We start from the raw sequence: 22,578 nt of genomic DNA on the forward strand, positions 1-22,578 counted from the left end.
AAGTCAGGACTGATTTAAACCAGACGTGGCGAGCTCTGTTGTAGAACTGTATTACTATTGTATTATATTGTATTATTGTATAACTGTTGTAGTTCTGTATTTTGAGCCTTCTCTTTTTGCTGTGCAAATTTATTGGAAGCGGACAGGTACTGTGCTGGAGAAGCTGAGCAACAGAAGATCCCACCCTTATTGAAACGTTCTTTATTTTCTGTCAGATGCTTTGCCTCCTTTTTCTTCCTTGTGACATTTCAGTAGCTTTATCAGAACGGTGTAGAAGTTCTCAATAATTGAACAGATGGTAAAAATGAAGTGAATAGAGGCAAGTTTTGATAACAAGCATATATCACCAGATTAGTGATTTTGATCCATTCTGTCAATAATCAATGTAAAGTCAGTATTAAAAAAAAAAAACATTTCTGCATTTTCTAATTCTTTCCTGGTCTCTAGGGTAAGCAAGTCAGAGTTCTGATATTTCAGTTCATTGAATCTGCATACATCAAATGTTTCTCAAGAGAGCCATAGGTAAATTTGATACAGGAATGTCACATTTTAGGATCACTGCTGCTGATGCATTCCGTTGCAAGCAAGGTCCTATCAATAATTTTTTTTCTTATTTCTTTTTAATTTCCAGGAACAGAGAGGCTTCAGATGATTGGTATAAGAATCCAGGCATTAATAATGATTATTTGATCATGATTTTGGAATAATAAGAAGATATTTCCTGTCTGTGTATGTGGAGTGATGTTTCTAAAGAAAACCAAGAATGGAGTCATTTTGATCTCTGATGGGTGAAACTCACTGGAATGGAAACCAACATCTATGCAGCAAACCAAAGCTCGCCATGTTTTACATCTGCCAAGTGCCTGGGGACTCCAAAGGGAGCAAAGTATGAAGAATACCAAAGAAACATAGAAGAACAGAAAAGTCCATCTGAATTTCAGGATGTTTTACTGGAACCTGAGATGAGTTTGCTGTCTGTGTCATCCGTATTAGACCACAATGAGACATCCTTGCAACCTGGTGGGACTACAGTGTCTGTTAGTGCCACCAATCAATCTGAAGCAGAGCAGCTCTGTGAAGAATTACTGTGTTCTGCAAGGCACAAGTCAAAGGAAGAAGCTTTATACTTTACTTCACACACAGAATGGTCACCCCTTGCAGGAGAAAATCCATCCAAGAAGCCAGAAAGGAGTCATGAGATCAGAGTCATGAGACACAAGCCAAGTGCTATCACGTTTTCTGATTTTGAATTTTTATCACATGAAGCTAATACTAAACTCCATATTTCTGAGGCAGGAGAAGATGACTTTTCATATGAAGAGGAAGAAGCAGATGGCAGAGGTGATGATGATCTGTTTACAGAACTGCCACTGTATGAGGCATTTTTCAATGGCCTTCACAGAACAGATGTTTTCCCAAGAAAGCAAGCTAAATGTGAACTTACTGAGTGTCCACACATCTGTCATTTAGAAGAGTGTGACGCTAATTCCAAAATGGAATTGAAGGACCATGACAAGGAGGAAAAACACACGGAGCTGGAGGTAACAGAAGCTATTGTTTTGTTCCAAGTGTGTTTTAAATAAGTGGTATAATTTAAGCTTTGTCACAGGAGAACTGACACACATTGTTATAAGCAGTGATAAGCAGTTTTAATTACATAATTAAGAATATAAACCTACAGTAATATACAAAACATTAAAAATATAATGCTCGGCTTTTCCCTTAGACAAATCAGTTTCATCAGACTGACCTCATTTCCATCAGACAGAACTTCAAACTTGAGTTTTCCATTTTCTATTGTAATAGGAACATTGGCTCAGTTTCCCATGGTCCTCAATGATCATATATTATACTACATACAGCATATATGCCTAGCTATTCTCTAAGTCTACTGACTGTTCCAACAAGATTGAGCTTAAGATTACTGTAAGAGCAGAGTCTATTTCCTTATGCTAAATAATGGCCTTTTTTAGAGTAGAGGAACTGTAGCACTACCCTTCCCAACTTACAGAACTGCTTCTACTAAATAGGAATATTTTCTTTTTTGATATTTGATTACAGTAACATGGAGGACAGGTGACAAACAGGTCTATCATAAAATAAAGAGTGGTTTATTTGTATCTTTAGTGGTGCACATCATGAAAAACCAATGTCCAAAACAAAAACAAAGAAGATTTAGGACAAAATGGAAAACGTTCTGTAAGGAGAATCATCCAACTATAACTTTCCTTTAAAAAAGACTGGAGTAGATTACTTGTGTCTTTTGGAACTGGAAGAACAGCAGTTTTCCAAGAGAATAAGCGAGGCTTCCTTCTGCTCCCAGCTGATGGCAAACCAAATGCCTGGAGCTAACCATGTTTATCACTGTAGTTCAGTTCTAGTACAAAAATATGAAGTGATTCCAAACGCTGGGGAAAACAAACTCTTAAGATTCCAGTGTTCCTGAAATGGCAGCACAAATTAATGTTGAACCGCAAGTCAGTCATACCTTTCCTTCTTCTTCCTCTTTCTCTATACCTCTCCTCTTCCTCCTTCTTTTTGAAATTATTTTCAATGCAGAAAGTCTTTATGCCCTGAAATTTAGGCTGGAGCTCTTTTCTTTTAACCAGTGTCACTTATTTTTCTCTGTCTTCAGTTTATCTTCTTTACTTCTAGCACTTACTAGAAGAGTTAGAGTTGCTTCATTGATTTCTGACCAAAACAAAGGAAGAAGAATTGGAACTAAAATGCCCAAGTTAACATCAAGATTACAGTATATAATGCTTAGTTACTTCTCTCCTTTAATATAATCTTTCTTCAGTTTGGGGTGAATAATTCTGACCTAAAATGAGTGGGAGATTTCTGGTTATATTTCACGCTGATCCCAGTGTAATCAGGAAACCCATCAGCTCACAGAGAAAGAAGCCAGATTTTCAGTCTTCTCAGCAGCTAATATTAGAAAACCAAGGCCCCAAAGTGGTTCCAAAGCAGTGCATCTTTTGATGCAACACTGACCCTGAAACATTCTCGTGACACACATCTTATTAAATAATTGGATTGTTCCGCCACCCTAAGCCAAGGCTTGCTTCCTCATTTATGCGGGAAGGGTGATCCCAACATTCCCATTAATATAAATAAACATCAAAATGCATGCACAACACCCCTTGGATTCTGTTTACTGAAGGTCATCCCCATAGATAAAAGAGAAAGAACGGGTGCCGTTGCCATTTAGTTTACTTTATGTCTGTGCCATTAAATAAACTCAAGGATGCAGTTTGTAGTGCAAAATAATGGATTATAAATTGCCCGACAAGCGTTTGAAATTACCTACTAAATCTCTGAGAATGTGTCAAAACATTTCAGAAACTGTACGGATGCAGTGATGCAGTCCTGGTTTTGATTTTTTTTTTTTTCCCTATGTAAATAAGCATGTATCATCCTCAAAAAGCCTCCAAGAATTAAAAAAAAAAAAAAAGGATTATCTTGTCTCTAAAATTCTAGCAGCGGTCATGCATTACTGCTCAGACTAAAAGCCCCCCCGTGACTTTGGTTTAAACCCATGCTCAGCAAATGTGTGTCATCACATTATTTATTTCTGCTGTGTAGAGATGGGGCTGTTGGAGAAATGTCTTTCTGCTGGAAAGAAAATGAAATAAAGATGGCAAGGGGTAAAAAAACATTGTCAAAAGCAGCCGTTACTGCTAAGTCTCAGGCCTAAAAATAGTAGAACAAACCTGTTTGGCGGTAGATCCATGCTTTCACCTTGGCCAATACCTGGCTGAATCCTTGCTGCTAGAGCTCACAGTGAAACAGTGATAAAATCGACCCTGCAGGGGCATTCCTAGGTAAATGCACTTGTCCCCAGTGCAGAGGGATGCACTGCTGCACGTCTCCCATTCTGGGGTGAGCAGTGGGAAAGGGCTGTGCCCTGCTGCAGCCAGGGAGCACGGTCCAATGCAGGCACTGACAGTGAGCAAGTTGGTGTCTGAATCTGCCATTATACCCTTGCTACATGCATTTGTGTGGCAATTCTTCTTTCATTCAAACTAGTAAGCAGAGAAAAATCTTAGAGTATGCTAAACAGTAAATAAGAACAATAAAGATAGAGAAAGTACAACTTATCCATGCTGCCAGTGCTGTTACAGGGAGAAGACACATTGCTGAGAGGAATTCACACAGTGGTGTCCGTGAATAATGCTCTTTATTTTTGTCCAGAGGCATACAGAATCTGCCTGTTCTGCACGGCCCCAGACAGATGACATTTCTGTTCAGTTTGTGAATGCACTGGGGTCTCCGTATCTCCACCCTTAGACCAGTCCCATGTATACTTCCTGTGTTTTCTCATCACATTTGGCAGCTGCTCCTTTTCAGAAATCCGTAACCAGTGGCGTATTTCATGCCCAAATAGTCTTCCGAAGTGAAAAGTAACATTTATTTCAAGTGGGGGAGCAAAATTTTGAAGGTTTAAAAACAAGTCTACTGTGAGTACTCATTTGTATTATTTCTCATTTTTGGTTGGCGATTTAGGTAAGATCACTCCTAGCACAGCACTGTAGGGATTCTGACTTCCTCTCTGTTTTGAATGGTAACTTTCTCACATCTCTCATGTCCTGACATTATTTAGTTTTATGAGGATTTTTTCTCAGCAACTGTGATGACCTGAGCCTTTCTTCCTTGATGGCTTTCCTTCAAGCCTTCACATTAAACTATATGCACTCCTTTTCCATGTAACCAGCTCAGTGTGCAGTGGAAATAGAATACGTAGAAGCTTCTCAAACATAGCATTTGTGCTGCCATTTCTTCTGGCTGTACTGAGCAGGGCCCAGCTGATAGCCACATTTAAGCAGGAACTACTGTGTAACTTCATCAGTGATCTTACCCTATTCCCACATCATCTCGAAACAAAGTGTGTTAATTTTGGGATAAGCATTTCCTTCAAGGCAAAATTGAAGATATTTAACTGGTATTAGGAAAAAAGAGAAGAAAAGGATTATGAGATCATACCCTTGACAAAGTAAATTATTGCAGATCTTCCCTCTTCTCAGGGATCATAAATCCTGCTACAGTTGGCTGCTGCGGAGATGCGAGAATTGTCTTACAAATATGGTAGAAAGCTGGAAACCCTCTCTGGGTCAGTTTCAAAGCATCTCTTGGGTAGACCACATTAGCTGTTTTAACAGTCAAACACAGATTTCTGTCCCTGCTGATATTACTTTGGCCACCTACTGGATTTGTCACAGCTTCCTCTACTGTACCAGAGAGAGCAGGAAGTAAGCCAGAAAGCCCAAGTGCTGGAAAGGAGCATCTGGAGCTGAGCAGGAGGATTTGCTAGGAGCTCCAGCAAGCCCTTTTGGGCATCTGTCCCAACTGGACATTCAGGGTTCTCCAAATGCGTCCTCCTCTTGAGGCTGCTTCTTGATGGAAAAAGGTCACCTCTGAGATGTATATGGTGGGTAAGACGGGGAATTAAGTGGTGGGAAGGGCTGTCTGTTTGGGTTCAGTTGCTTCCCAGGATGATGTGTGTCCATTTTTGTCTGCAAATGGATTTGTGACAGGAAGATGGATGATCTGTTCTTCCAGTTTCTCTTCCTTTGATGATTCACTTATTGTCATTAATTTGCTTTTTCTATCCTTGTGCTACAATTAGGTAAATTTTATCCTCATTATACAGTCTTTACTGAATGACAAGTTTGACAATCACTGTATAAGCTTAGACCACAAGAGTTCAGATTCAGATTCAGGCTGGAATAATTTGCTGACCTGTAATGTGGAAGTTTACATGGTATCTGTCTGACATTTTGTCTAATTCTGGTCCATGTTGTCATTCTCAATTTCACAAATGCCAGAAATTAACCAAAGAGAAACAGGACAAGAAGATAAATAGATACGGACATGTAAGAGGAGATAAATCCTCAAGAATTTATCCAAAGCCACAGTTTTTGAAATTAATTAGCTTGTAAGTGTTTTAATCTAGTAATCATATCCAGTGAGAAAGGTATCAGAACACTGTAAGTCTTTGACAATGAATTTACTTCATTTGAATTAGATTGAGATAATTAAATTTAAGTGATCAAACCAAAGCAGCAGTCAAGCTTACAACTTACAATCAGTAATGGGCCTGACAAAGTAAGCTTGCATTTGGATGACTTAAGTTCTGTTGAATCCTTATGCCTCGTGCATTCCTGCTCACTGACTTGTTTGGCCACTCTGAAGTACTTTTCTGAGAGGTACTTTCCTGTTTTCATTAATGAGGCTCAGGAACATTGGTGGAATTTAAGGTATCTTAAAATCGCGCTGCAATAGTCTTTAATTCTTTAAATCAGTTGTATAAGAGCAAAAAAAAAAAACTAGTAAAGAACATAGTAGAGTAAAGCACAAATTCCTTATCCAATTCCTCCCATACTTTGGAGGTTTGTTCTTCTTTTTACCCTATCAAACTGAAACTTCAAAACTAGAGGAGGAGAATGGTTACAAACTTGTGATGACTGTTAGCATTATCTCCCTTTTCTTCATCTAATGCAGACGTGGGACATCCACCCAGGTAGGAAAGCCGAGTGCCAAATTAACTGTGACCAGGGAAAGCAGAGAGCAGGTTAAGGGGAAGAAAATGAGAATTGACTTGTTGTGGTAGTAGTGATGTATCTCTGTACGGTCACATTTCCTTTGTGTGCTTGGGAGATTTGGGCTTTGTGCACTCTCTAGAGCAGACAGGCAGAAGTGTTTGTTGAACCTGCAGAGTTTCTAGCATTTATGCTTGTTTTCTGCTTGCGCTGGGAGGGAGTTGGAGAAATGCTGATTATTTTAGCAATGATGCATTATTATTATCTGTCAGTAAATAAACACAGTCATCTCTTAATTATAATGTCAGGTAAGTGCTAGCTTAGAAAGGGTCTCTGGTTATTAATTTAAAAGAAAGAGTCTATTAATTTCACAAATTTGAGATTCTAATGACCAACACAGCATTTGTACAAAGTACATTTCTCTCTAATCCCACTACTCTTAATAATGTAACAATTTTCCATGAGGATAGGACATTTCTTTCGTCTTACTTTTTATTACAGTTGGAGACAGCTGTAAGTTCAAACATACATCTTACTAATGTGGAAATATGTTGTGTGGCTATTTCTACTACAAAATTACAGGAATCTTGGAACAAAATTTGGGGAATTCTTGCTTTTGCCTGTTCATAAGTATTTATGCATGTTTTATATTCATCTTTAAAACTTCAGGATAACAAATAGTTAACAAAAACAATGTTTTATACTAAAGGAAAAAATAATTACCAAAGATACCTGAGGTGATTTTTTTCAGATTGTCAATCCTTTATTTGCTGCGTATTGAAGTACTCCTTAACCATGCAGCCACCTCAGGAAAACAGCTCATCAGAAAACATCAAGAGGATTTACTTACTGCTGCACTAAGCTCATAAAGTAAAAGAGATGCATCAGCATTCTCCTTTACAAATATTTGAAAATATCTGGAATCTGTGCAATGTGTGACCATCTGAGTGTCCCATCTGTGTCCACAGCAGTAGAGCAAAAGTCAACAGAAAATCAGCTCTATCTAAGTCAGGGCATGGGTGATCAACATTCCTCTGCCAGAGTACGGGGACAGGCGCTGTGAGAGTTGCAGACGGGGTCTCAGGTGGGAGGAACCAAAGGAAACATGTACAAATCTGTTCTTCTGTGTACCACTGAAATGTAGGTGTTCCTTCAAAATGCAGATGGAGATTCCAGATAAACCTCGGGATGGGCAGTAAGCAGAACAACTTATAAAAGTGGAAACAAAAGGTGAGGGAATGGGTTGGGTTTCATTTTCAAGCACATTTGGCAGATAGGTGAGGATTTTGAGAAGTTGCGGATGTTTTTGAAGTCTAGACTAAGAATGCACTATAGCAAAACAAACAAACAAACAAAAAAAAACCATAGCCAAATAAACATCTTTGAAAATTTCATATCCAAATATGGAGAAGTTCTTGGGCAGGAGTAAGAAAAGTGAATTACAAATTTCCTCACATTCAAAAATGTTTGGGAACTTCCAAAGCCTGGATAACACATACCTGGTTAATAAAATCAGCAATCGTCCAGTGCTGTACCATCTCTGTGTGAAATGCCAATTCAATGCTTGTTGTTGCAAAAGACCAGTGTCCTGGGTACTGCTGGAACAGAGATTCCATCATGTATTTTCCCAAGCCCAGGGATCTATCATCATTTTGGTAATGCCACATATTCAGCTATTACATAGCCAGCTATGTATGCTAACGCTGAGGTGCAGACTTGAAAAAAATTCAGAGGAACTTAAAAAAAAAAAAATTAAAATGTAGTGGACTTCATAGAATTTTTAGGGTGATGGATCTGAGATTTCATTTTATGACATACTTGGCCTATAGAAATTATTTTCCATAGGAGAGGTTATTTTCCATAGGAGAGAATGTCTTCATTCTCAAGATATTACTTAACAATCATTCCAACTATTGAATATTTTAAATTGCAGTAAAAATGGAAATAGACTGTTCCTACCTATCCAAGATTCCTGGACAATGAGTGCATCATCAAAAAAGTTTTGCCTAGTTTTGAATTATGTCAGAACTAAGACTTTGCAATCCAGCCCCAAGGAAAACTCATCTGAATCCATTTGGAATCCAGAAATTCAAAGGACAGGACATTGTGGCCATTTTCTGCATTTGAATCATTTTTCTTCCAGAAACTACCTTCAGTGAAATCTCATTAAACTGTTGGACTGTATTATTCACCTCTCTCTGCAGAGAGATTCTGCAGTATCTAAAATTCTCATTTAGACTTTCAATGCAACATTTCAGAAATTGAGTCTGGAATGAGAAATGAGCAGATGTGACATTAAGAGATGTGATTTAGTGATGGGACTTTATAGGTCAAGCTGATGATCCTGATGTGGTGATCCTGAAGGTCTTTTCCAGCTTAACTGAGTCTGTGATTCTTTGTTCAGTGCCAAAGATTGAACAGCTTATATATGATGAGTATTCAGAAAAAAAGTTGTCTGGCCTTAGTCTGATCTTTGTAATGATGTATTCAGTACTGTGCTATATAATCTACTATAAATTTTGCAGTATTTATTTATTATTCCTATTTAAACTGTATAATGGTGAAATTTAAGTGATTGCCATGAGGATTCCACAAAAGCCCTTGCAGTTTGCTTAGGGACTGACTGACTTGAAATAAAATGTCAAAAGAACTGCTAAACTTGCCAAATAGTAACAGAATATTGTAGAATCATAGAATCATAGAATTGGAAAAGACCTTCAAGATCACTGAGTCCAACCACCACCTAACCATCCTACCCTAACTCTAACAACCCTCTGCTAAATCATGTCCCTGAGCACCACATCCAAACGGTTTTTAAACACATCCAGAAATGGTGACTCAACCACCTCCCTGGGCAGCCTATGCCAGTGCTTCACAACCCTGTCTGTAAAGAAGTGTTTCCTGATATCCAACCTAAACTTACCCTGGTGCAACTTGAGGCCATTTCCCCTCATCCTGTCACCTGTCACCAGTGAGAAGAGACCAACCCGCTCTCACTGTAAGCACCTTTCAGATATTGGAAGAGAGCAATGCCACTGGCCTTCTTGGCCACCTGGGCACACTGTTGGCTCATGTTCAGCCAACTGTCCATCAGTGCATCAAGGTCCCTTTCCATCAGGCAGCTTTCCAACCACTCCTCCCCCTGTAGGGATAGGGAATATAAAACTGTGGCTTGTATTTATATCATTTTGTAATACATACAGCATACGCAGGGACCATGAACAAAGTATGTAAGGCCAATAACTAGAAGAAAGAATAAACAGACCAGCCCAGATAGTAATAGGAAGTTAGCAACAAGATGTTTTTTATGAACAGCATGCCTGGCCAAGGTTAGTGCCTGCCTGTCCTGAGTGTGCAGCTAAGCAACCACACTCAGAGCTCACTCAAGCTGTACTTCTATCTGCTGTGTGATCTCGATTTACTAAAACAATACAAGTGACTGGTACATTAGATACATGGAAGAAGATTGCTTTCAAAAAGTGAAAGATGATTAAACAAAAAAAAAAAACAAAAAAAACTATTCCCTCTAGAATACAAAAATATTTTATAGATCAAGTTTATTTGAAATTCTATTATGTAACTCTCACACAATTGATTTATGAATGTGTGATCTCTACTGCACAGAACACAAAATGGAGGCTTTCAGGATGTATCTGAGCCTTGCAAGGACTCAACAGTTTTATTCTTATCTTCATGGATAAATAATCCCACCGAGGAAAAGAGAAAAATGGCTAAAATAGAGAAATGGATTAAAAAGCCCCAGTGGGAAACTCCCAGTGTTCCAAACATGCAGGTCCAGACTCCGTTGTTTGTGAAGTAATGGCAGAAGGGTGCTATAAGGGTCCAAAAAATGTTTTTTGCAGACTCACAGAATTGCAGGGGTTGGAAGGGACCTCTGGAGCTCACCGAGTCCAACCCCCTTGTTAAAGCAGAGCCCTTACAATCAGTCACACAGGTAGACATCCAGACAGGTCTTGAATATCTCCATAGAAGGAGACTGCATGAGCTCTCTGTGCAACCTGTTCCAGTGTTCCATCACTCTTAGTGTTAGGAATTTCTTCCACATATTAATATGGAACTTCCTGTGTTCAAGTTTTAGGCCATTGCTCCTTGTCCTATTGCTGTGCACCACTGAGAAGAGCCTGGCCTCATCCATTTGCCTCCCACTTCCCTTTAAATATTTATAAACATTAATCATATTCTCCCTCAGTCTTCCTTTCTCCATGCTGAAGAGACACAGGTTGCTCAGCCTTTCCTCATACAGGAGATCTCCAAGCCCTTCATTATCTTTGTGGCCCTCTGCTGGACTCCTTCCAGGAGATCCCAGTCTTTTTTGAACTGGGGAGCCCAGAACTGGACACAATATTCTAAATGTGGCCTCATCAAGGCACACCAAACTCTTCAGACACGACAAAGCTTCCATGTTGCGTGTGAATGACAGAAAGCAAACTCTAAAACTGACATTTCAAGACCCTTATATGATTTTTTAAATAATTTATCATGAATAGAAACAACAGTAATAAAAAGTAAGAATTGCTATAAGTTTGAATGTGTATATTTTTACAGTTTTTATCTCAGATCACCTTCTCTTCTCTGCAGAGCTTCCACTTGGTGTAAAGTTCTTAAGATGAATTTCAATGGCATTAAATAAAAGGCAGATATCTAACACCAAGACAAATCAGCTGGACCTTCTGGCATTGTCCATCAAGTGCTACTTTTCTTATTTGGAAGTTATGTTCAAATGCTTGCACATGCCAGAGTGGACATACAAGCAGCCCAGACCACTCAGTTTAATTCCAATGCAAATTAAAATGTGTGTGTGATTGCAGCAAGTATGAGGTTGAAAATGGAACAAAATGAAGAAGGAAGATGTAGTTGACGCACCAAAGAAAATAAAATCAACCCTAACGATCCAAAAGAATTATCCTAGGTGTAGTAGGGCAAATAAAAGCATTTCATATTGCAAAGCAAGTAATTATTTCTAAAATTGAGCTTACTCTGCCCTAGAATAAAACTCCCCAAAGATTCACGGTTCTGTGGGGACAGTGAACGACCACTGCACAGGAGCCTCCAATAATGTGCTAGGTGTGCTGCAAAGGAACTTGGACAGCTTCACTGGCAAATAAAGGTATTTTCTCCAGAGGAATACTGTCGAAATTAAGCTGTCTTTAAAAATTAATTCTGACAAATATCAAATTTTACAATCAGATGCATTTTAAAACTCAAACTGTGATCCTTCCAACTAATATTCTGGCACTCTGGGGTACAGCATGAGTGCTAACACAGCACATAAAGACTTCTCAGCAAGGAGAAACCTGCAGATTTCACAGTTCTACATTACTCTGCTTTCTCATAGGAAAATTTTGCTTGGTATTGCTATTATGAAGTCTCCTGAATTTAAAAACAGACTGTTTAGAACTGTTTGAAGTCCATAATTGGAGAAACTAGCTGAAATTCTAGCCACCTCAAATAAGATTGGGATTTCCTTGTTTTCATTTATCTGCCTGTTATGTCAGCAGTATTTCCATTAATGCAGTTGATGGGGTTATTTTGCTAAAATCTTTCATACGGACTAAGTACACATGAATACAAAATACCACTGCTGATGATTACGCCATGGAAAGTTTTCTTATCTCTTGCTTTGTAATTCTCATAGTAATTTCAAACCATAGCATTGTTTGTTTTTTTTTTTTTTTTTTTTTAATAGCAATTACTTTTCCAAATATAGATAAAGCTTACAAAATATTTTAACAATGACAGACAAAATTATTGAAGGGTTTTGCCTATGGTACCATTAAATCATAGAATGGCCTGGGTTGAAAAGGACCACAGAGATCATCTAGTTTCAATCCCACTGCTATGTGCAGGGTCTCCAACCAGGCTGTGGTCCAGAGCCACATCCAGCCTGGCCTTGAATGCCTCCAGGGATGGGGCATCCACAGCTGTTCCAGTGCGTCACCACCCTCTGTGTGAAGAACTTCCTCCTAGTATCTAACCTAAATCTCTCCTGTCTTAGTTTAAGTACTTCACAAAGAGCCAAGTGAGTGCAGATTACATGGAAGTTGCTCAAAATATAATGAATATTAGAACTGAAAGTCAGTGCTGGATAGGCTAAGCCTCTGCTTGATAATGCAGTCTCTGAGATAGGCTCTTATGGCTTCACCTGTCTCAGAACAACTCTCTTTCTTTTATGTCTTGAAGATTTTGCCAAATTCCTTTAGGTTTGTAGTAGTTGCTACTGATGCCTCTTCTTAACTTGTTCAGCTAACAAGGGCAGTTGCTGTTTAGTGACCTTCATGCTCTTTAAAAGAAGAGCCTGACAAGCCTGTGAGGCTTTTTGAGCCCTGAGCAACATTCTCCAACCTTTGTGCTATGCAAAAATATTTATATGGTATAACCAATATGTTTACATCCTTTGGAGATACAGAATTTCTTTTCCTCCAAGATCTATGCCTAAGGCAATTAGATGAAAATTTAGAACAAACTGATTTTTGTAAAGTTTTATGTCTTTTAACTGATATCTTTTTCCCCAGATAAAAAGGGCATGCTAAAATCCATAATCACTATTCTGTTTCTCAGTTTATGATTTATAGCAGTAAGTCTCCATAAAGTGCTAGTCCATGAGGAGCAAAATGTGCAAGTCAGCATTTTGCAGTAATTATACAACATTGCCACATGCTTCAGAGTTATCTTTTTTTTTAATTCTAGCAACTGTTTACAAATATGAATAGTGAAGTTTCTGAAAGCTATTTTGAACACTTAAACTGCATGTACATCTGTGTTTTTGATCTCTGAAAGAAGACATGTAGTTAGAATTTTGAAGGCTTTCAGCAGATAACTATTAAAATATAAGAAAAAAGACATAGATAAAGTAATAAGGAGTAAAAGAATATTTATGCAAAGACATATGACTGTTCTTCTGCATTAGATGATGATCTTAACTTCAGCATTTAAACTCCACCTCATTTTTCAGCTTATTTTTGCGTACACCAAGGGGTATTCTTGTCATGTAGAGGAAAGAGCATAAAACTACAGTAAAATATTATCATAGCAGCACTCCCTGTGTTGTAGTTTTTCACATACGAAAGTAGCAGGAACATATATTTCAGATTAACAAATTGCAAAAAACCAAACTGACAAAAAAGAAAAACTAGAAACACAGAGAGATGACTGGCAAGAAATGTCACTGGTGTGCAAGGACTATATAAGACTACCTGTAAGGCAGTGTCTCTCCAGGGTTGGAAGGTTTACCTAATTCAGTGATGGAGAGGTGAAACCTGGGTGTCTTAGTTTCAGCTGGGATGGATTTTTTCTTCAGAGTTGCTGGTATGATGCTACATATTGGTTCTAGAAGAAGAACAATGTTAATAACACAGTGATGTTTATCATTGCTGTTAAGCAGTGTTGTATAGAGCCAAGGCCATTTTCAGGGAAGGGCCCAAGGTGCTGGGAGAGAACAGAATGAGGAAAGCTGCCTTGCACTGGCCAAAGGGATATTCCATACCATATGACATTGCGTGGAAGGAGTTTTGAAGGGGATGGGAGTTCCTCTGGCTCTCTTCCACTGCTGGGGGCAAGCTGGGCATTGGTCAGGGGATGGTGAGCAATTGCTTGTGCATCACTTGTTATATATATTCATATATATTTATAGTCATAACTGTTATCCGTTTCCTTTTCTGTATCTTAGTAAATAGTTTTATCTCAACCCGTGAATTCTACCTTCTTTTTTTTTTCAATTCTCTTCTCCATCCTACTGGGAAGGGGGGAAATGAGCCAACGACTTAGTAATGCTTAGCCACCTGCCAGCTTAAACCATAACACTAGCGTATAACCAAGATGTTATAATTTTGTATAACCAAGATGTTATAATTTGTATAACCAAGATGTTATAATTGCAACATAATCAAGAGAGTAAGGCAAAAGCAGACAACGATCACAAAAGAGAATAAATGGAAGAGCTTACCCTTGGGTTGAGCTCACCAGAAGATACCAAAAGAGGGGATCTCCAGAAGAGATCCTTCCCCTCTGGTAGCCAGCTCTTAAATAGGTCCAGGAGGGGTGGAGCCTGGCTCCACCCCTTCCGGCAGCACAGGTGAATTGCCTTCACCTGTGCTCCTCTGGCTGACTCAAGGCTCACCTCAGGTGATCAATCAGAGGTTCAGGCCGTGACTCAGCAGTTCCCATACACACTAGGCAATTAATTTTCATTTAAAACTTAGATATTTAAGCATCTGATCATCAATACAGTCTGTTAGGCCTGTTTTTCTCACAGTCTCATTTCCTTCCCAGACAAACTGGGGATGTGGGTGGAGGACAAGAAGGAGTAGGACAAGGAGGAGTAGGAGTGGAAATGTTGCACGTCTTAACAGAGTTTGGGCACAAGCAACATATTATCTGGATCTGAGTGCTAGGGAATGTATCCAGTTTCCACATTATAGAATAAAAGCAATCTGTCAAATCAAACACATGAAGTCCTTTTACAGTCAGAGGAAAAGACACCGGTGTCTTTGAAGACCTCCAGAGGGAGATCCCATCTGACTAAGTGCAGGCATTTAAAAGGCATCAACAATGAAAGGAAAAATGTACCTCTTTACTCCTCTCACTCACTTCTGAAGATTTACACATGATTTATTTGTTGCTGTGATCAGTGTCTTTATGTCATTTTGGCAAGCTTCTTGTAATTGAAATGCTGCAACAGAATCACAGAATCACCTGGGTTGGAAGGGACCTCAAGGATCATGCAGTTCCAACCCCCCTGCCTAGCAGGGCCACCAAACACACACATTCAGATCAGGTTGCCCAGGACCCCGTCCAACCTGGCCTTGAACACGTCCAAGGACGGGGCATCCACAACCTCCCTGGGCAGCCCGTTCCAGGGCCTAACCACTCTCCTCGTAAAGAACTTCCCCCTAACATCCAACCTAAATCTTCCCTCCTTCAACTTCGATCCATTTCCCCTAGTCCTGCTGTTGTCAGCCCTTTTGAAGAGTTTACTCCCCTCCTGGGTGTAGGTTCCCTTCAGGTATTGATAGGCTGCAATGAGGTCACCCTTGCAGCCTTCTTTTCTCCAGGCTGAACAAGCCCAACTCCCTCAGCCTGTCCTCATAGGGGAGGTGCTCCAGCCCCCTGATCATCTTAGTCGCCCTCCTCTGGACCCTTTCCAAAATCTCAATGTCTTTCTTGTACTGAGGGCTCCACACCTGGACACAGTACTCCAGATGGGGCCTCACAAGAGCCGAGTAGAGAGGGACAATCACCTCCCTGTCCCTGCTGACCACCCCTCTCCTGATGGAGCCCAGGATCCCATTTGCCTTCCGAGCTGCCAGAGCGCACTGCTGGCTCATGTTCAGTCTCTCGTCCATGAGGACGAAACTTGCATGAAAGCACGAAACTCCAGCATGAAAGCTGCTGGAGGAGGGGGTGTACTGCTGAGTGACAGAGAGCCAGGAAACAGTCACTTTAGGAAACAGTGAGAGAAAGCCTCAGATTTGTCCCTGAGGTTTGTGGGACGGCTCTGCTAGGAAAGTAATGCATCCAAAAGCCCAGCTGAAGTGCTTCTGTGCCAGTGCACACGATGTGGAAATAAGCAGGAGGAGCTGGAAACCATGTTGCACTTGGAAAACTGTGATCTTGTTGCTATCACATAAACAAGGTGGGATGATTCATATAACTGGAATACCACCACTTAGTTTTTAGAAGGGATAGGCAAGGTAGCAGGGGTGGGAGAGTTGGCCTCTATGTTAAGAAGGATAGATTGCGAGGAGCTCCCTCTGAGAAACAGTCAGGAACAGGAAGAGAGCCTGTGGGTTAACATTAGGGATCGGATCAATAAAGGGCAGCTGATGTTTAGGGTCTGCTACATGCTGCCAGATCAAAGGAAGCCTGTTGATGAGGCAGGTCTTCTTGCTTCAGCTGCAAGTGTCATGCTCATAGGCCCTCATCCTGATTGGAGATTTCAACCACTCAGGTATCTGCCAGGAAAAAAACACAGCGAGCTATTTGAAACCCTATTTCAGTTTATTTTATGTGACTGTTCTTAATCCAACACTCTTTTCCCTGGCTGGCATTCCAGAAGGAACTGACCACATCCATGTCTTGATTCTTGGCCATAAGAGATGAATTTGTAATGAATTTCACTGAATTAATTGAGGTGCTGCAACAGCAGCTGCACAGGACAAAATGGTAGGTCTTCTCAACCTGCCTCTTTCCAACTTGTAAGACAGAAAGTAACAGCATGTGGAAGGTGATTACAGTGAGAGTGGGGCTGGTCTCTTCTCACTGGTGACAGATGACAGGATGAAGGGAAATGGCCTCAAGTTACACCAGGGTAAGTTTAGGTTGGATATCAGGAAAAACAGAAAGGGCTGTTAAGCACTGGCATAGGCTGCCCAGGGAGGTGGTTGAGTCACCATTTCTGGATGTGTTTAAAAACCGTTTGGATGTGGTGCTCAGGGACATGATTTAGCAGAGGGTTGTTAGAGTTAGGGTAGGACGGTTATAGAATCATAGAATCACAGAATCACCAAGGTTGGAAAAGACCTAAAAGATCACCCAGTCCAACCGTTCACCTATTCCCAATAGCTCCCACTAAACCATGTCCCTCAACACAACATCCAGTCTTTCCTTGAACACCCCCAGGCTCAGTGACTCCACCACCTCCCTGGGCAGTCCGTTCCAGTGCCTGACCACCCTTTCTGAAAAGTAACACTTCCTAATGTCTAGCCTGAATCTCCCCTGCCGTAGCTTGAAACCATTCCCTCTGGTCCTAAAGGTTAGATTGTGGTTGGACTCAATGATCTTCAAGGTCTTTTCCAATCTGAGCAATTCTGTGATTCCATGAGTGATACAAATCATAATGTCATAAAACAAGAACTGAACAGCACAATGTCCCCAATTAATATATATATATATATATTTTCTGTTTCTTGATCAGGGGATTATTGCCATTTGTTAAGGAAAAAATGCCATTAGTAAAATCAAGTGTCTCAGAATAGGAAGTGAAAATGTATTGTACTCCTGTTTCTACAGAATGAATCCAGTCACTCCAAAGTGATCACCAAGGTTATCTCAGAAGAGTAAAGAATTGCTCCCAAGTGTTTTTCAGGTTTAAAATGACCACAACAGTATTCCACAGTACTAATGAATCCTGGTTTCCTGTAGCCTCCTGGCTCACCATCCATTCTCCATCCCTCAGTGTTTTTCCACCACCATTCTATTTTCTCCACACTTGGCCACATCTCCTCTATTTCCCTTTGCCCAGGATGTCTCCAGACCCACTGTGACTCCGACAAGAGACAGTGTGTGCTCAGGCAGTAGCTGTTTTTCCATGGCCTGGCCAGTCAGCACTCCTACACTCACCAGCAGCTGCTCAGAAGTGCTTTGGGTTGATACCTCCTCATCTTTAGCTTATAGCAGGCAGTCACTTGAGTCTCTTCTGTCTATCCAGGCAGAAAATGTGATTAAATTTTGAAGTTTGATTTTTCTGATATTTCTTCCAATCTTTCAAACTGACTTGAAACTATCTATGAATATATACATGAAACTATATGTGAATGTTTCTATTCAAAAGCAGTGAGTGAAATTCTTAAGCGGTTGAACCAGCGCCAAGAACGAATGATGTGACTCTGTCCTCTTATGACAGCAGGTAAAAAAAATAAATTGAAAACAAATAATTAAAGTATAATTATTTTAAACGTAAGGGTGAGTAGAATATGATGGAAGAAACTCTGAGGAAAAATATAGTTAGCATTTTAATTAGATCTATAAATTCCAATAATGAACACTTAGGAAAGAGTCATTAGAAAAAGCAAAATAAACTAGCCAAGTCTGAAAAAAAAATTTAATTAATTAATTAAAGGAACGGATTTATGAAAGCCATTTAAAAATATTTTGACTGATAAGCTCCAGTATGTTTGAGTTTTATTTACCATGGAAGAATATAAATTGGGGGTTTATTTACTATCATCCGTTTTGAGCCAAATGACAAAAGATCACAATTAAAATAAAGATCCCCTGACAGTAGGAGCTGTACTGTGATATTTTTAGGTTTAGCAGCCTTGATTCTCTGTTCTACCAAATTCTCCTCATTGCCATTTGTGTTATGGTGCCAAGGTGGGAGGCTGAGCCTCCAAATCTGGATCTGAAGCTTTGCCAGGCTTCATTGCTGTTAACTGAAGGAACTGTGATTATGACCTGACTTTGGCTTCCAGAATCCAGGATTTCTGTTCTTCCTCCCTCCCTCCTCATCTCCTTTCTGTGCATGCCCCCAAATATAAAAGACTTTGAAGAAGAAATTTTTTGTATTACCAGATCAGAAACTGAGACTCCAGTCTGCCCGGTCAGGCTCATTTTAATATGCCAAACCAAATAAGCAAATCTGAAGTCCTTTTGAAAAGGCTCTATTTAGTCTCTCCTTTCTTGATCTATACCGAAACTTAGGAGTCTGATTATTTTTTTATCTCACTTGAAGTAGAGCTCCATCTTACCACTAGCAAAAGAAAGTAACTTTACTAACGTAATCTGCACCAAATCAAATGGTTCAAGCAAGCTTCTGATGTCAAATGGAGCACTGCTCCTTTGCCAGCCAGTTGCCTAGATATTAGAATTTGGACAAATTTTATACCTATGATTGTCTGAAATTATTCGTTCAGATGTTGCTATTCATAAAAGAGCATTGAAACCGAGGCACTACAGTCAAATCTCTAATTCAACATAATTTCCTGAAGTTGAGCAAAATCAGTCACAACCACATCATTGTTATTCTGCCTGTCTGGAGTATTGTGTCCAGGCCTGGGGTCTCTAGCACAAGAGGGATGCAGAGCTACTGGTGTGGGTCTGGAGGAAGACCAGGAGTACAATCAGAGGGTGGAGAACCTGTCCTACAACCACAGGCTGAGGGAGCTGGGCTTGTTGAGACTGCAGAGAAGGATCCCAAGAGATCTCACTGTTACCTTCCAGTACTTGAGCTTAGAAACAGGAAGGAGTCTGATTTTTTACATGCTCTGATAGTGACTGGACAAGGGGTGATGGTTTTAAACTAGCAGAGAGGAAATCTAGGTTAGATGTCAGGAGGAAATTCTTTACTCAGAGGGTGGTGAGGCCCCGGCACAGGCTGCCCAGACAGGCTGTGGACGCCCCATCCCTGCAGGTTCTCAAGGCCATCACGGATGGGATGCTGGTGGGTAGCAATCCTGCCCACGGCAGAGGGTTGGAGCTCGATGATCTTTAATGTCCTTCCCAACCTGTCATTCTGTGATTACATGATTCTGATGTCTGATTTAGAGCAGAAGAGCGGATTGCCTGTGAACAGAGTATTCAGAAAATGCATCTATATAGCTGTTATGTGCTATTACCCATTTTTAGTGCTCGCATGGCAGGAGCAAGCTTTGGACATAGTTGGCCCTTGCACCAGCACATTTACTGCAGAAATACTTCTGAAGATCACTATTTTGATTAAGTCTCATCTAATCCTGCTGGGATGTTGAGGAAAGGCATCAGCAATAGCTCCGCCGAGCTCCATATGAAGCAGGACTCAGTGGGAAATTGGGGCACAGCTCTTTGGAAGAGCCACGTTACGGAGGAGCTTTTTGGCCTTCCGTATCACGGCCAAGGAGATGCGAGGCTGCTGACAGGGTGAGGCGCGGGCAGCCAGACAAGCCGTCCCAGCTCTTCGCAGCCCCGAGGACGAAGGGGCGGGAGCCGGGCTGCGGCGCTCAGCCTCGCCCCCTGCAGGCACAACTCGGCACTGCCTGCATCCCGGCCCTTATCTGCCTCAGGGCGGCGACGGCTGCTGCAGGTAGAGGGCACCGTTTCTCTAGAGGCCCACGGACGAGGGCCTGCCAGCTCCTGGCACGCAGCGAAAGGCCCTCGCAGGGCCAAGCTCTTCTCCCGCCGCCGCCTGAGCGCGATTCCCACCCGGAACGTCAGGGCGCGCTCGCGGACCGCCTTTGCCCGCCGCCGTTGCCGCCGCCCGGCAGGTGGCGCTGCAGCCCCGCGAGCCGACGGCCGCCACCACCCCCCGGACACGTCACGGCAGCGCGTGCGCGCACCGGCAGGGGCGGGGAGCGGAACAAGAGGAAGCGGGTGGCGCTGCGCGCGCAGCTCGGGGCGCTGGCCGAGGCGGGCCCGCGTCCGGCCCTCTCTCACCTCCCCTCCCCCTCCCCTTCTCCGAGAGCGGGAGCTTCTGGAAAGGGCGGGTTCTGGCTGCGCGCGGGCGGCGGCCATTGTTGGCGGGGAGGGCGGGAAGCCTCTCAGCGGGGCGCGCGGCCCCTCGGCTGCCCGCGGCGCCATTTTGCCTTCACGCAGCCACGGCCGGGGCCGTCCGCGTCTCTCTGCCGCGGGCCGGTGGGCGGCAGCGGCGCTGCCAACACGGTGGCTGAGCGGGGGGGGGAGGGCTGACCGCTTGCCTGGCGGTGCGCCTGGGCACAGCGCCCGAGTAGGACGGCGGGTGGCCTCTGAGCCCTCCCTCCTCGCTACTTTCAGCCCCGCTTGGTCAGGGGGTGCCGACAGCACGGTCTGCTCCGTCGTTACTGTTGGGATACAGCTTCCCTGTGCTGTATGGGTGGAGGAAGGAGATCTGTTTTTTTTAAGTATGCTGTAGCAAAACTAGTTGTTCAGAGCTAAATATCGGGGGGGGGCTGAGTGAAATCTGGTGGCCTATGCTTCGTAGTGTTAATAAATTGCTTCTTAACTGAAGTGTAGAAAACAGTTCTTTGTTCTTTCTCTGCAGTGTGGTTTGTGGAGAAGTCTTTGTGCTGCCTGTGAGTGGGTTGGGCCGGAGTGTTGTGTGTGAATGCAGCGGGATGTGGGGCTGCGGGAGCTGCTGCTGTGTAGGCAGGCCTGTCCCGAAAGCCATCTCCATCAGGTGACCTTTAAAGGTCCCTTCCAACTCCAGCAATCCTTTCAACTGTACGTGTTGGAAATACACGGGAATTTTCAAGAGTTTCAAGTCACAGATACATACGAATTTTTTTAATATGTTGAAATGTAGCAACGCAAAACTTAGCAGTAAATCCAAAGATTACATTTGTGCTTGGATAATGTTACGGCCTTGCAGTTAAACATAGACACCTGGGTGCTGAGTTTCTAGTGGTGATCTAGGAGCTGAGCCTAGCTACGTTTGTTGGCCTGCCATTAATGCTCTCCCTTTCCTGTTAAATGAATGAAATCAGGTTTGCATCATTTCAGTTCTCTGCTGTTCTTTGTCATAATTCATATTGTTGTTGTTGTCATCACCATGTTTTCAGAGCCATCAGAAATTCTCTTCTGCAAAGCTTTCTTTTGCCTTTCTGTACTCCTTAATTCAAGAGTGTGCCTTAGATTGAGTATTTTTTCCATTAATTTCTGATTTCGTCTTAGAAGTACATTGTTAACCTGAGTATCTTTTTAGTAGTGGATTGTGAGAACTTTTGGGCAGGGAACAATGCTAAATTTTGCAAAACCACATGAATGCTTGTAAATCTTGGAAAGAGCATCATTTCTACTCTGTTTTTTTTTTTTTTTGGGTGCTGGCACTTAACATCTCAAGTACATTGTGTACATTTACATTTAGAAATTTGACAGATGTTTCTTCATTCTTTTTTGTATTAACCTCCAGAATCTGCTCCAGAGTTCTGCAAGGAAATGTTGACAGTGGTGCTTACAGAAAAACAACTCAGCTCTTGTATTGAATTGCCAAAACAGAGCTGGCCCTGACAGCCAGGGGTTGATTCACAGCTCTCAGTGAACCTTTAATGCCGTCTGTCCAGATGCAGAGCACCATCTTTTGTACAAGTGTGCCCCGATAGTGGACTGATTAGCATGGGTGGTGATCTGTGGAGCAAGTAGACAAACCCTTGTTCAATTCAACTGTTCTGCTAGTTATAGTTACCGTTTTATTACTACTGAACAAGAGCGTGCTTTAACTGCAGCAGCAGCAAGTGAAGTCCAGTGCACACTAGCACCTGTTTCCTGCTGCCCTGCTTGGCAGGTGAGGGGCAGGGCACTCCTTTTGGCTGACGTTGTTGAGGGTGGTGCTTGCCCTGCCTTGGATCAGGGTGTG

The 22,578-nt window shown here is 41.8% G+C and overlaps 1 protein-coding gene across 1 annotated transcript in view; it reads left to right on the forward strand.

Moving 5' to 3' along the window:
• Positions 1–22,578, forward strand: part of STARD13 (StAR related lipid transfer domain containing 13) — a 299,408-nt gene that overhangs the window by 47,732 nt on the left and 229,098 nt on the right. The window contains exon 2 of the mRNA XM_042838691.1: positions 632–1,541. Within this exon, the coding sequence (XP_042694625.1) occupies positions 804–1,541 (738 nt within the window). The 5' untranslated portion in view covers positions 632–803. The remainder of the gene's footprint in view (positions 1–631; positions 1,542–22,578) is intronic.

The sequence above is a fragment of the Centrocercus urophasianus genome, unplaced genomic scaffold, assembly GCF_019232065.1.
Source record: "Centrocercus urophasianus isolate 14NV4802_14NV808 unplaced genomic scaffold, USGS_Curo_1.0 seq_9, whole genome shotgun sequence".
NCBI classification, from domain to species: domain Eukaryota; kingdom Metazoa; phylum Chordata; class Aves; order Galliformes; family Phasianidae; genus Centrocercus; species Centrocercus urophasianus.